Source organism: Tauraco erythrolophus, chromosome 11 (genome assembly GCF_009769465.1).
Source record: "Tauraco erythrolophus isolate bTauEry1 chromosome 11, bTauEry1.pri, whole genome shotgun sequence".
NCBI classification, from domain to species: domain Eukaryota; kingdom Metazoa; phylum Chordata; class Aves; order Musophagiformes; family Musophagidae; genus Tauraco; species Tauraco erythrolophus.
In genome coordinates this window covers 21,753,616-21,768,048 of record NC_141475.1, presented here as the reverse complement: position 1 = coordinate 21,768,048, position 14,433 = coordinate 21,753,616, and the positions used below count along the sequence as shown (strand labels likewise).

General features: G+C 42.9%; 1 protein-coding gene across 2 annotated transcripts; it reads right to left on the bottom strand.

Annotated features, from left to right (window-relative positions):
* Nucleotides 1-3,662: 3,662 nt before the first annotated feature.
* Nucleotides 3,663-14,183, bottom strand: ZMAT3 (zinc finger matrin-type 3). Of its 2 annotated transcripts, none has more exons than XM_086618484.1 (5): nt 13,747-14,183; nt 12,033-12,152; nt 10,147-10,313; nt 9,939-10,039; nt 3,663-8,946 (listed from the first exon to the last, which is right to left on the bottom strand). In XM_086618484.1, exons 1-5 carry the CDS (start codon nt 14,014-14,016, stop codon nt 8,705-8,707), a joined length of 900 nt encoding a protein of 299 aa, XP_086474610.1. In that variant the 5' UTR covers nt 14,017-14,183; the 3' UTR covers nt 3,663-8,704. The 2 variants fall into 2 exon arrangements, with proteins under 2 accessions (XP_086474610.1, XP_009983268.1); XM_009984966.2 differs by having other exon boundaries at nt 3,663-8,916.
* Nucleotides 14,184-14,433: the final 250 nt, after the last annotated feature.

Sequence of the window (14,433 nt, the reverse complement as noted above, 5' to 3'; positions counted from 1 at the left end):
GCATCCTGCCTGTCGTCTGGGACTGCAGATCAGCCTCAAGGGAAGGCAAATACAAATGGTCAGCAGTATAGCTTGGATTTTATCAGACATTATTTCCAGGGTATAATTGCTAAGATGGCAGCTGAGCGTTCAGCATGTGTCTCGGGACTGCGCAATCCGCAAAAGACAGACTGGTACTATCCACCACTGCCTCCCATTTCTACCTCCTCAGTTTTGTGTGCCTGGGGTCACTGCAACCTTGAAACATCTTGTCCTGTTTTTATTTATATTCTTCTGTTACCACTTCTCTTTGTGCTTTTCAATAACGTTTATTAGAAATTACTTGGGTTTTGTGTAACAAAAATTAGTGCTTCTCACAAATAAACAAAATTTAAATCAAAGTCTTTAAACAAACACTGTTTAAAGCTGTCCTATTAATTAAATTTCTGTGACTGTGTGACAAGATAAACCAAAGATATTCTAGTCAAAAACAGATCCCCAAAGACAGTCACAGAGACCAGTCACAAGAGACGGCAGGAAAAGCACCCAGCTCTCATGCCTAGCTACGTTGGTGCCAGCTACCAGACAGCCCAGCAGAACGTACAGCAGCCCATAATTCCACCTGATATAAATAAATGCAATACCCTGGAGATTAATTGCATTGTTCCTCTGTCTGAATTTGGACCTGGAAATCCAAATATGCTTTGAGTATCACTGTTACACTAGTAGCAGGTGGTCACTAGCTTTTACAAACAGAAGCTACCAGTCTAAGACTCCCACGTATTTGGTAGTTTGGTCATTTCCTAATTAAGCCCAACATGCTGCTGCTGAGATACCGCAAACAGTATTAGAGGCAGATGCAATAAGGGAGCTACCGGAAAATGATCTCTTCTAACAGTGGATGACATCAAGGAGGAAGACTCCTTAAAGGGGCTACTTCACATGCACTCGCATACATGGTAGGTCAAAGCAGAGAAGGATGAATCCCTCAAGGCTGCTGAGACTGCAGCCAGCCCTGCCTCGCGCAAGAGCTTCCATTCTTTGCTGAAACAATCCCCACCTATGCAAGTTCACGCGGAGTAAAAATGAGACAGTCATTACTGACATCTCAGTTTAGCTCCCAAAATCTCTAGTCAGCTGCAAAGATTTTTGGCATCACTATGGTGTTTTTTACAAGTCCCTTAAGTCTGAAGGATTCTTTACAAACTCCCCAAAATATCAGGTGTTAGCCCATACGTCACCATCTCTTCTGGGGTGCAGGGATTTTGCCATTTGACTTCTCACAGTTTTTTTCACACCTACGTTTCATCTTTTAAAACCCAGGGTAAAACGCAGATTCACGTAGTGATTTTCACACCATCGGTCTCACTGCATTTAGTTAAGCACATAGTCTGTCTTGTTCAGGTAAATACTGCATCACTGCATAAAACTCCACAGGCACATCGAGTGCAGCATATATCTAGTTTATCATGCAACTGAGTTCATTTCTTCTTACAACTCTACCGCTTGTTCTTTCATTCACAATGCCTCTTTGTACCTTGATATTGAGAAACAAGCCTTAGATCAATACTTTTTAAACATCTTTATATGTACAGCAAACACCTGCCAAAGACACTCTCTAGTCTTAGATAATACACTGTGGATAATCTTCCTATCTCTCTTTACACTTGTGTAATTCCACCAACCTTAAATAGATCTGCTCTTGTTTCATGCAGGTAGAGAGGTGAAGCAAGCCCAGTGGAATAAGGCCAATTGAAAGCGTGTCACTCACTGAAGGATTAGGCCAATGAATTCTAGGTATTACTGTTACAACAGGCAATTATTATTATTATTATAACATTTATTAATAATAATTATTATTATTATTATAATCATTACTATTCCAAAACAGACAAGGGGCATTCAAACCAAATGCTTTTGGAGAACTGTAAGTAGGAAGAGAGAATTTATGTGTAGTGGACATAAATGAATACTCCAGAATCTCCACTTTGCAAACATGCACCCTCTACAATTCTCCTAAATGCTGTTGGTTTCCCACCTCTCCACTAATCCTGAAAGCTCTCTCTGCCAAGCTTCATTATTTTTAAACTATACGCTACAGTCCATTTCCTAATGCATTGTAAAGCCAGTCTATAAACAATGAAAATCAAATGGTTTTTAATCAAACGTTTTTTAAAATCCAGTCATTTTCCTCAGTCTGTGAACTGAGAGGCTGAACGGAGATGTGGCGGGCTCAGCAGCCTGGTATTTAAAGGCCTTGGGTTCAATCTTCCGTTTCACCCACAGACTTTCTGGATCAATCACTTAGTTTTTCCAAACTTTACTTCCTCAGCTGTAAAACGCTGCAAAACAAGTATGTGAGATCCTTAGACACCAGGGTTATTAGAGCAGTGGAAGGAGGGCTACTTATGCTTTCAAATCATACAATTAGTCTTAATTTTCATCCATTTTTGTATTATTTTATTTGCTGCCTAATTTAATAAACACCTGTGACACTGAATTAGGTTACCCAGGTATGTCTGCATGTCACTATGGTCTGGCTGTACCAAATTGCTACAGCATTAATATAGAATACAATTACCACATGCAGGTATTAAAAAGGCAGTGCTTTAACATCTGACAAGCGGAACGCACTGCTCTGCAGAGGCTTGGTTCCTTCCAGCTCCTAGGATGACTGAAAGCAACACAACCTGCTTGGGCGTAAGACAACGAAGGGCTGGGGTCAGATTTAACATTAAGCTCCACTTACAAGACTTTATGACCCTATTTACTATAAATGAGAATGCATAAAGCCTCTTGCATTTTACTGTTAGCACAGAAATCACCTAAGCACTTAGGCAGCTCCCAGCCCAACCAAGTGATAAATCAGGACAATTCCACCACAGTGTCACTATTCCCTGTAATGGCCCAGTGCCTTGAATAAGAGAGGACCTGGGAGTGCACGGACACATCCCCGCTTCACAGTTGCTCAGACACTCAGAGCTGTGCCTCCATGGCAGTCACACACCCTGAATGTCTTATTTGTGCCACCAGGATACTGTCATCAGGGTCAATAGCTCACTGCACTAACAGCACAGCTGCAGCACTAAGGCAGTGTTTTTCTCTTACCTGAGTTGAACCCAGCAAGCCTCAGATTTTTCTCTGCTTTAAGGCTCCAGTTCAGAATGTCCTTTCTGTTTGGAAAGTCATTTACTCTGCACAAGCGTATGCTCTTCTGGAGCCCTCAAGTAATGAAAGAGGGAAAGAGCACATTGGCAAAAAAAAAAAGTGCAAATGTAAGTATCAGGTTCAGCTTGTCTCTATCTTTTTACAGTTAGAGTTGAAAGTCAGTCCGTGGTTAGCCTGGGGCTGTTCCAGAACTTGTGATGCCTACTCGAGAGGAAAGCACAGCCAGAAACAGAGCCCTTCCTGTACCTTCTGGTTCCCATCCTGTCAGATGCTGAGCACTCCTGACCCCTCCCGAAGCCAAGAAAGCTCAGAGGAAGAACTCAGCTGGCATTCAGTAACAGCTGAAAGTACACTGACCCTCCCTCCGGAGTACCAATTTTACACTGGACTATACTCCTTTACCAGTGTGTTAAAACACATTACTCAGGTAGTTGCACTTAGTGCTAGGCTAAAATCCATTCAGTCATGCATAGGCCAGCCGTATCACGAGCAGCAGCAATATCAAACACTAAGGCTGTGCAGTGATAAGAGCAAGATGATTTATTATATACTGAAAAAGAAAAAAGGAAAAAAAAAATTTCATCAACTATTCCCTTGCCGGGGTCAGTACAATATAAAGAAAATAAGGACAAATGTACAAAACCAACCTGACAAGAAGGCTCTAGATGAAACACATTCAAAGCACTTGCAAACAATGTTTCTGCACAGATGCAGAAGGAAATTAAATGAAGTAATTTTTTTCCCTGCAAAACACAGACTGAAAAACTGATTTTTGTTTTTAAAAATCCACAGTCCTGCCTTTACCTGCAGATACTTCAGATAAAAAGATACAATTTTAACTGTGATACATTTTTTAAAGGAGAAACTCCCAAAACTACTGTCTGACCATATTTACTTGAAAGTGGATTTTATTTTCCCTTTCAACTTTATGCAGAGAGCAAAGAAGCCAGCCCAGCTCAAAACAATAGCTTAGCCACTAACTTCAAAGAAACCAGGTCCATACTTCTCCATCTTCTGTTAATCCTTTGGCAATCATGGCATTTGTTTTTCCATAATCAGCAACAGATATCCATCTCATCCAGAGCATCCTTGTATACATGGTTGCAAAATTTTTTTAAAGAAAACCACAAACAAAAAAACACATATATGAGAAAACATCAGCAGTATGAAATTCCTGAAGGGTTTCAAGGCTTGCTCCTACTCAACTAAAGTCAATGTACTTCAAACTATTTTAGCTGAAGCAGGACCAAATCCTTACAGAACCAGATACACATTCCTCAAAAAGCAAAACCTTAAGAGCGTTGTAACCCAAACACAGAAGTAAAAGACAAATTTTAGCAGTGTACCTTGCCTGGCCCTAGCTAATACAATATATTTAACTAGGGTATTTCATTGACTCCTGACTTGGGCCAGATTCCCATTGGTTACAGTGAGAGTATTACTTAAGTAATGTAGCAAAGAGACATCATGCATCAGTAAGCTAAAAATATGAATCAGTGCTTATGGCAATAGCTTTCCCTTCTAATGTCCTGTAATGGGCATCTAGAAAAGGAAAAAAGACAAGAAGCTTTACAGGAAAAAAAATCTGCATTTTGTTTCATTGATGACCATCCTAAGCAACTCCACGGAAGTTTCCAGGTTCCTTTTGACGTATATGAAGAAAGCAAAAGTCAAAAATAGACGAATGTTAGGCAAGATTATAACACAATTACCCATTAGTGCAGAACGCAAAATAACAGCTAATGCTCAATGCAAACAAAATAGTATCATTTTCATACTTCTCATAAATACATGGATTCCACACAGTTTACTTCCTTGCCTCAAAAGAAACGCTTAAATGTAGTATGAACTTCATGTGTCTCTAAAAATATCATCCCAAGTTACCAAAGGAACCATTGGAGCTAAAAAACCAAATAAAATAAACTAGAAATTGACATTTTAATAGTGAGTTGCAAGGAAATCCCTATTTTGTTTGACATGAAAAGAAACAAAGAAGATCCACTGGTTGGAATTTTTTGTTGTTGTTTTGCGGTGGATTTTATTGTTTGGGTTTTTTTTCATCACGGGAAAGAAAACAATACATATGTGGGAGGGAAAACACTTTCACAAATATAATAAATACCTGTTCTGATCCAAAAGCAAAGTGCGATGTAGAGTTTTCTATTTAAACAAAAAAAGCCCTACAGAATAATGCCTTAAATATTAACAAATCAATTAGTGGTCAGCACAGTAAAATAAATATGAACACATTGATTTATATTTTGTTTCTAGCAGCAAAGGTCATTTACCTACTGGCCAATGTGACAGCTTCACAGAAGTCCTGTTTCTTTTGTTGGGTACTTTGTTTAACAGGAGAAAAAGATTCAATGGGTTTGGAAAACAGTACTATAGCTGTACTGTATTCTCCCCAGCCCATCTATGTCAAACAGGGTTTGGCCAGGACGTGTTTTCCACATGTGTTTTGAACACTGATTTGGAGAACAGCTTTCACAAAAAGAAATACAATCAGGATCCACCCAGTTTCTCACGCTGACAAGTATGAGTTTGGATTGGCCTGAACCCTAATGGTTTTAGTGAGGTGGGGTGTTTTCTCTTTGCAGTCAATTTTCTATGCTGGAGCAGGAGTGGGAAGATCATAAACCGTTAAGCAATGCTGAAAAGGGAGAGGCAAGCATTGATCACTTGTAGGGAAGGGCCACAACAGAGCACCGGGACAAAGTGAGTCTCAGCTGCTTCTCCCAGCAAGAATTATCTTTCCTCCCACGTAGGAAACCTGTCCTACTCTTGCCCCCTGCACCTCCCTCGCACACCCTCCTGAACGCGCTAGCACACTGGTGCGCTGTGGCACGTTTGCACCCGTCGTTACCAGGAGGTGACAGCACACGGAGCAAACGTGATACCTCCAGCAGTCACTGGAAAGGCTGAATGAGGAGCAGTTCGCTGCACTCAGAACAGAAGCACCAACCAAAGCAAAGTGGTGAACAGCTGATTTTGGGGGCACATGAAAGCGGACAAAAATGCCTTCTTGGCCCTAGCAATAAGACAGACAACACCAGTACCTACAGCTCCTTCAGCTGATATTTTACAAAATGCTGGGCTTCTGCTACTAACTGCAACCTGTGGGAAATGCCATGCTTTAATTTTCAGCAAGAGGGATGTTTAACCATAATGCAGGGATCACTCTGATGAAACACATTGTGGTAAGGCTCACCCAGCTCCCTCTGTCCCTGCAGAGTGGTGTCAGATTAGCAAAACGAAAGACAGAACACAGAGAAAATCAGAGCCCTTCTTTGACTGCAAAAGATGAGGGGAAAAGGCTGACAAGAGATTTTTGCAAGGGGAATGTTCTTCAAGGCCACAAGAGGGTGACCCAGGGCAGGAAAGTACAGAAGAAACAGACTTACAGGCAATCAAAACTGCTTAGTTAGTGCTTTGCAACCTGGGCACCTGTCCTCCTACCTTCTAATGTGTTCCAGTAAACAAACTCTATTTAATTGGGCTTTGTACAAAGGGGGGGAGGGAATCCTATTCAAGGGGATGTCCATCACTCTGCCTATATCTGCAGGGCAAGGATCAGCATGGAATGATGTGGAGGGTTGCTTTCCACTACTGTGCAAGAACTCACTTTGCCTGAATTTAGGAAGGCTGTGTTAAGGTTGTATGGCTACCTGATGCTCAGGTAGCTAAAGATAACAATACTTGATTTTTGAGGAGCAGTCAAGTGCAACAAACCTGTTTAAGGTGGACTAGAAAGATGAATAAAAAATATCCAGATTTTTTGTTAGTTTACTGATTTTTCACTTTTTAAGGCAAGCAGAAAGTCCTTCTGGAATGCAACAGGCAGGACCAGAATGGCAAAAAAAAGAGAGTGGAAGAGCTACCTTCAGCATTACGCACTAGGTAAGATTTATCCCTGGTAAAATGCTACTGAAACCAATGGAGCTGCATCTAATCCAACATACGGCTTAAAGAGGAGTGAGGGACAAGCCATGATGCCTCCTTTACCCCCTCTCTGCACCTGCCACTGAAGCCGATGAAGCTACGCGGCTGTAGCAGCGTAGTGGTGAGTCAGGTCCAACGGAGGTTACCTACATGCTGCACTTGTCACTGCAGTCAATGTTTTAGAAACACTGTGAACCAGATTCCAACCACAGCTCCTCACAAGTACCCAAATGAGCAGAAAAATAAACATCAGCCCTACTTCTGCTCTTTATCCCCTTTCTACTTTTGCTAAGGAAAATCAAAACAGACACACACCCTTTGGGTTTGTCTACACTTAGAAAGTTGCTTAACAAGTTTCATGAACACTTCTGCACAGCCAAAAAGCTTTTTCTTAAACAATCATCACCCCTGACATTCACATCCTACCTAACTTTGGATTTTTGATGGTCCCTACAACAGTGAAGTTCACATCAAGGAATGGAATTAAAACCCATTCTGAGACAGGAAGAGAAAGAGAGGAAAAAAATACTGGTGGCTCAAGTCCAAAGGAGCATTTCACCCTTCCTCTACAACACCCACCAGGCTTTGTCCAGGAAATGGCATGGAAGTGGGACACACTGATATTTACTCTTCAAGATCCAGGCAGCCCTGCTCTCCCAGAACAACAGGACTCCGCAGGCCAGAGACCAACACTTGCTCTCTTGTACATCAGTATGCAAAGAAATTACAGCTGACAGCTCCCTCCAACCTACCCTCAACCCTACTCAGTCTAAGGCAGAATCAGAGCAGGGTACATCTCATCTGAGCAGGTTTGCTTTCCGATTCACTTCATTAAGCCACTGAGACCCCCACTGACTCTCTTCAGGGAGATGAGCTACACCCATGGTACATTAAGGTGCCCAGCCAACAACACCGAGAATCTTTTTTCATTGTTAACTGGTAGAAGAGAGTATTTCTCAATGGGGCTAATCAGCTGATATCCCTTGTCAGATGTTTAGAATGAAATCTGCATCACAGAGGAAGCCGTAAGAGGCAGGACTCTCCAAGGAAGAGAGGTATGCACTGCCTTTCTACAAGGATGTGGAAAGAACTTACTCTGGGCTGTAAGAGGGGCCATGAGCAGCAACTTGTGGACAAGTATACCACCTAATTCACATATTCACAAGCCCCATTCCTGCCCCTCCTTTACAGGCTGCCCAGAGATTCTGTCTGCTGTAGGGAGGCATTCTGGAGCACTGCTCTGTGGTGTGCAAAGAGGGGAGTGGGCTTTGCACATGGTCCACCTGTGTGGAAGAACCACAGAAGTTCCCAGCACTTCTTGGGCTTTGAATATTCATGCAGAAGGCTGGGGAGAAGACAAAGTCCTCCCCACCACTCAATACAATGAAGAGCCTTAGATTATTAGCAAACAAACATCAAAAATACTTCGTCCTGCACAGCATCATCCTGCCAACTATGATAGAAAAAAAATCTAACCATACCGTTAAGTTTGCAGGTGTTACATGTATAGCTCGAGAGCATACTCCTATCAAATGGAGCACAAAGCAGGGCATGTGGCAAACAGCAGGCGAGAGACAAGCTGCTCTATTTGCAAACTACTACCAGGGGTGGCGCGTCATTGTACATAGCCTAGGTTCTCCATCTCATTCCTATACCGCTGTTCGGACACCTTGCTTTTATGCTGTTTGCTTTCTAAGTGCTGTCTGAACTCCATCTCCTCGCTGGCCCCGGCGTTGCACATAGAGCAGTAGAACTGGCCACTGGGGGTGACGCACATGGCCAGATCACGAGGAATCCTCTGGCGTGAGCGGGGATTGAAGTACGGACCTAAGGAGACAACAGAAAAGTCTGTTTTATCTGTAAGAAAGAAAAGCTTGAGGCAGTTCAGTGACATCTTCCAAGCCCAACAAATGTTTAAAAAGAAGCCAAAGATTAGCTTCTTCACCCGATTAGAGACTGAACCTTATTTTCCCACACAACTTCTCCACTGAGATACAGATTTAAAGGGGTGTAGCACACAGGGTAGTGGCACTTGCTGGTATTTTCTGAAGTAGTAGAGTGGGCTCAGTGCCCCAGTCTAATTAACAACCAATAGGGCTTTGAAAATTAGGAGTCTAATCATTTAAGTGATGAGTCAAGTCTTTTTTTTTCTTAACCCTCCAATGCCAGAATTAGAACAGTCTTTTGATTAGAATAAGCTGCCTCAGTTTAAAATTTTCACAAAGTTATATTTAATAGAACTTTAAAAGATCTATCTTTTCCACATGACAGTAGTTAGAATGACACGATTAAGACAAGTTTCACCAGGAATCAGGGTGGCAGTTAATATGTGCTCATAACACAATTTAAAATGAAAAAGAGAAACAGATGCTGGGCTGGACACTACAAAACACACTTTAAATTACAGTAAAGAGGCAAAGCGAGTAACTAACACCCGAGGAAGGACTCTACTCTAGGAACAGATGGTCTCAGAGGGAGGCTAACATGCTCTCTCATTCTGGTCATGGGAGTGCAAGTACAGGTTGATGTGCTACAGTAGGAGTCAAAGCATCTGGCCACTTGCCAGGAAAATAAAGCAGGGAAATTGTCACCACTTAGAGCAGCCTTAGAGACAGGCAGATGGTAAATTAAGTTACAAACTGAGAAACCAAACTAACAAGCAGGCTGACAAAACAAAGCAACTTAGCAGCTGGGAAAAAAACATGCAGACATAAAGGATCCGCAGAGATAGAACCAGCTCTTTTCATAACCTGTATCTGCTAAAACAGATTTCAGAAACAGAAGAAAAACAAGTCTGTTTATTATTCATCATTATTCCAACTATAGAACAGATGCAATCTCCCCATTACCTGTGTTGTTCTGAACTGTATACATATTTCTTCTGTTCTGCATCATCTTGTATTCATTCCCTTCTTTCCTTGCCCTCCGTTTGCCTAGTTCTGATGCATCCCTGAAGATTAAACAAATATGAAGAGCTGCAATTCAGAGTTTTCTGAGAAAATGCCAGAGACACTGCCACATGCTTTCAGCCTGAGCATGAATTTGAACAATACCTACGAGAATGAGTTATTCTGTGCTTCTGCAAGACGCAGCCGTTTGGCATGATTTTTCCCTTGGTAGTGAGCCTGTGCCACAGCTGGAGAACTAAACGAGGCATCACAAAGCTTGCAGTAATCATTCTCTGTGGCCAAGATCACTCGGCCACCTGGTTTACTGGATCCCATCTAGCAGCAAAGGGAGAAACAACATGTGAAATACAAGAAGGTTAAACCATTGAAACATTAGAATCACAGGGACCGAGACCAGTATCGTCTTCATCAGGTAGCAAGAGAGCTGGAATTAGAGCATGTGGATTAGGACACTCTCAAGTGCTCCCCAAACTGTTCTTAAAGGAACTTCATTTTCCCTGCCTCAGCCTCCAGGAGAATCTGCAAATTTCTCAAGATCTAGGCAAATCCCTGGCCTCAGAAAGCAATGTGAACAAACACCCTGTACCTCTGCAATAGCTACAGAGGCTTGTTTACTTCACAGCAATGATTTAACTCCTCTACTCCTGGCTGTTAGGAGCTGACAAACAGTGACTTTCATGCTGAGGAAGACCCACTGAAAGGTAAAGGTGCTCCTCTCTCGTATTTACAGTCTACCTAATCTCTCCATAGTATCCTGTCTCTACATAGCTCCCTGACCACACTAAGAGATAAAAAAACAGCAGAGCTGCCAAACCTCTAATTCTTACCCTTCAAGTACAAGGACACCTGGATCAAGACTTCAGAGGAAGAACCAAGCCTCACATGAGTAGCTCCTGCCATATGAAGGATACCTTGCCTGTCTAGTCAGACCACATGCTGATTGGGGCAGCAACCATGTCTCCTCAGTGTGTCGCATCCAGAGAAAAGTGCTTTGCAAACAGCACAGCAGCAGTGATTCATACAGCCATGTCACTGCGGCACTTGCCAAGTTTCTTTCATACCTCTGTTGATACTGTTCAAGCTTATAGACACACACACACAATTCCCGACTTCTGTGTTACAACATGAATCCTTACATGGCCCCAGAGTGGTCTTTTTATTGTCGTGGACCATTTTCTCCATCAAAAAACACATCAGATACCCTAGCAGGTACAGCACCCAAGGCCCGCCACCTAGGACTGGATCCCATGCCCTCTTGATTCAGTTCTGTGAGCCACAAAGTTATTTCACGTGGACTGAGCCTCCCTCTGGCAGCACGTGTAAGTCTGCCACTCACGGCAAACGCTCTTTGCTTTTCTATGGACAAGAGGCTTATGCTTTTGGAAATGACAAGCACAGCTCCGATCCCTGCAGCCCAGCTGTTGTTCCCTGAACAGTCACATGCAAAAGCCAGGTTAGCTGCCAAGTCCCATGGCAATCAGAAGTGATGAATTCTAGAAGAAGAAAGCAAACATCATCTCTTTTGCCTCTAATGTGCCCGAAACAATTAATCTGGGTCACTGGGGGAACCATCCATTCACCCTACACACAGGAACCCAGCACTGCAAAAGGTGCAACAAAAGAGGAATAAGATAACAGCCCTGGGCAACGGGTGTAGGAGCACCTAAGCACTTTTTCCATGTAGGCTTCTCTCACACAATGGAGGGATGATTGTGCAGAGCGGCTGCCACACCCTCCTATCCAAATCCAGCTCCAGCAATGCTGTTTTATACCTGCCCTTAACCAGAATCAGCAGCACAACAGACTATCTTAGGAATCAAAGTATTTGCCATACAGAAATAGACCATTTCAAGTCCAATATTCCGCTGCAAGGGCAGATCAATATCTACGTCTTCAAAGGCAAGCAAACAGGCAAACAAGGAAAATTCTTTTCCAACTCCCGCAGTAACCCTCAAAGCGTGTGATCTAGTTATCCTTATTGGGGGTTAGGTGACAAGTAAGCAGCATGATCTCAGTCACCTTCTCACGCCTTACCTGAGCTGGAAGGGAGACAACCTGAGGTGGGGCAGGCTCAACAGAATTACTCATTCTGGCAGGTGCTGGACAGCTATTGGCAGCATAGTAATTTCGGAGTTTCTTACTGTGGTTTTTACCCTGGAAAGAGAACTCAAATTAATCGCTGCCCTAATAATAGTATCTTACACTGAAAGAAAAAGGATCCAGAGACTGAAATGAGAAAGTGGCCATGAAGATGGTACTTCAGGTAAAGGAGCTGTCACTCAGAAAATAACAGCTCCGGACTTGAGAGATGCTGGCATCCCCCCTTTCCTCTAAAATGCTCATCACCTAGCATGATTTGGCCCCAGTTTCAACTGATTTTCTCAAATCAGTAAGGTTACGATTAGTTCCTCACTGTGTTTCCATTTCACTTAAAACTAGTATTTTGTATTTTAAACATGAAACATTAACTGCTTTGCATAGCTTTTTGATAAGCCTGAACAAGCACACACACACACTCACTTCTTTTCATGAGGTTGCAAGGATGAGTTAAAACATGAGACTGAGTCCAAAAAACCCTGCTTCATATTTTATTCTCTCTTGGAAAACACATACTATAGTTCTTTTTGGTGCTTTGAAAACCTGATAGAGAGCTACATGAGAGTATGCATATGCATTTTGGATATGTAATATAGTAAAGTATATGCATAAGTGCAAGTCATGTACTATAGATGCATTTCTGTCCCCTTATGGTAGAAATAGTGCAGAAATCAAATGTAGAAATGTAACACTAATTCAACCTACCCCTTCAGTGGCATGACACCACTTTTTCAGGGCCAACAACAAACCTGAAATCTGGGTCTGTGTCCTGAGGATATGGACAACCATCCTTTTGGATTTGCTGGTGGCGAAAGTTACCATCTCCACATCTCACACAAGTATAGCACTAATAAAATGGGGTAACATCAGACCATGACATACTCGATCTCCTGGCAAAGAATCATATGCAAATAGTCTCTAACCTATTTCAGACAAGTCAACCAGACCAGCTTGAAATAAATTAATTTGGTCTGTGCTGGCTCAACTAATGCTGTCCAAAGCAGATGAGAAAGTTTGCATAAATGGCCTCACCAGCAGATTAGTCATGTGCATAACCTCAGGAAGGAGGCAGCGGTGAGTATACGGCAGCAGCTCCCTTTCCTAACCACATGGCTGGATCCAGCAGAAGACATCTGTTCAGGCCTTACAAAATCATGTCTGTGGAATCAGAAGTTCTACTTTTTTAGACTAGTGTAACAGATCACACAAATAAAAGGAAAATTATGAGCGTCTGCCTTTTCACCCATGTCATCTTGGTCCTACTTCTCTGTACCTGTGCACAAAGGTTTCACAACATGCTCCAGTGATGATACCTTAAATGAAAGCACTGCAGCATGTCTGGACGAACAGCAAATTCAAGCAGGGCGAAGATACATCTACAGAGCAGTTCTAGCCACAGCTTCCAGTCCATTAGATGGTGTACAGGTAGCTTCAGACGAGCTAAGTCAAACGCTGCTGCTGGTGTGCAGCCACCTCAACAAAGCACTCAACACTCCCTTGAGAAGCTAAGTCAGTCCTCGTGCATTATCCCACACTTAGCTCTGTGCTACCACAGCAACGCTACTGGTGATGCGCACGCCAGCACAGGTACGTCTACACAAGCTGCAGATGCAGCAGCCCTGCAAGCTGTGCCTCCTGCCACTCTCCTTACCTGGTAATGAGCCTGGGCTTGCTGCGCCGAATTCAAAGTGACATTGCAAAGCTTACAGCACAGAGGCTTACATAGTTCTTCCAGCATAGGGTCCTGCTCCACCACCTTTGCAAGCTCTTCTTCTTGTGCGTGATGAAAGGAAGGCCCCAGTCCGAGAGATTTTGGTGGGGAGAGTGGTGAGCTGGCTCTTGGCCTTGTAGCCACTGACATAGGAAGAGATGAAGGCTTTTCAGGATGAGGAAGAAGTCCCGCTTGCTGTAGAAGAATCATTGGCCAGGAAGACTGTGAGCATGCTACTTCAGAAGAACGAGAAGTCTTCCTCAGCTCTAGACCAGAGAGACACAAATGCCAAAATAAGCAGCGAGAAAAGGAACACTGACAACTCAGGGCACACCTTTGGTAACTTCATTCCCTCTGTTTTATACCTTCTCACGATGCCAAGCAGGACGAAGACAGTTTATAACACTTTAACCCACAGGAATAGCAGCATTGCAGACAGTCAGGGCCAGATTAAAAGACAGGTATATAAGAAGTGGATTGAAGTCCAAAATGTAGTTGTTAGTACCCTGTGGCACCCTCCTGGACAGGTGAAGATTCCTAAACACTCATAGTACCCGATCCACAGCACACACGCCCCACTGCTTCATGACCACTGGAAGATGTGACATACAACGTGCACAGCACATA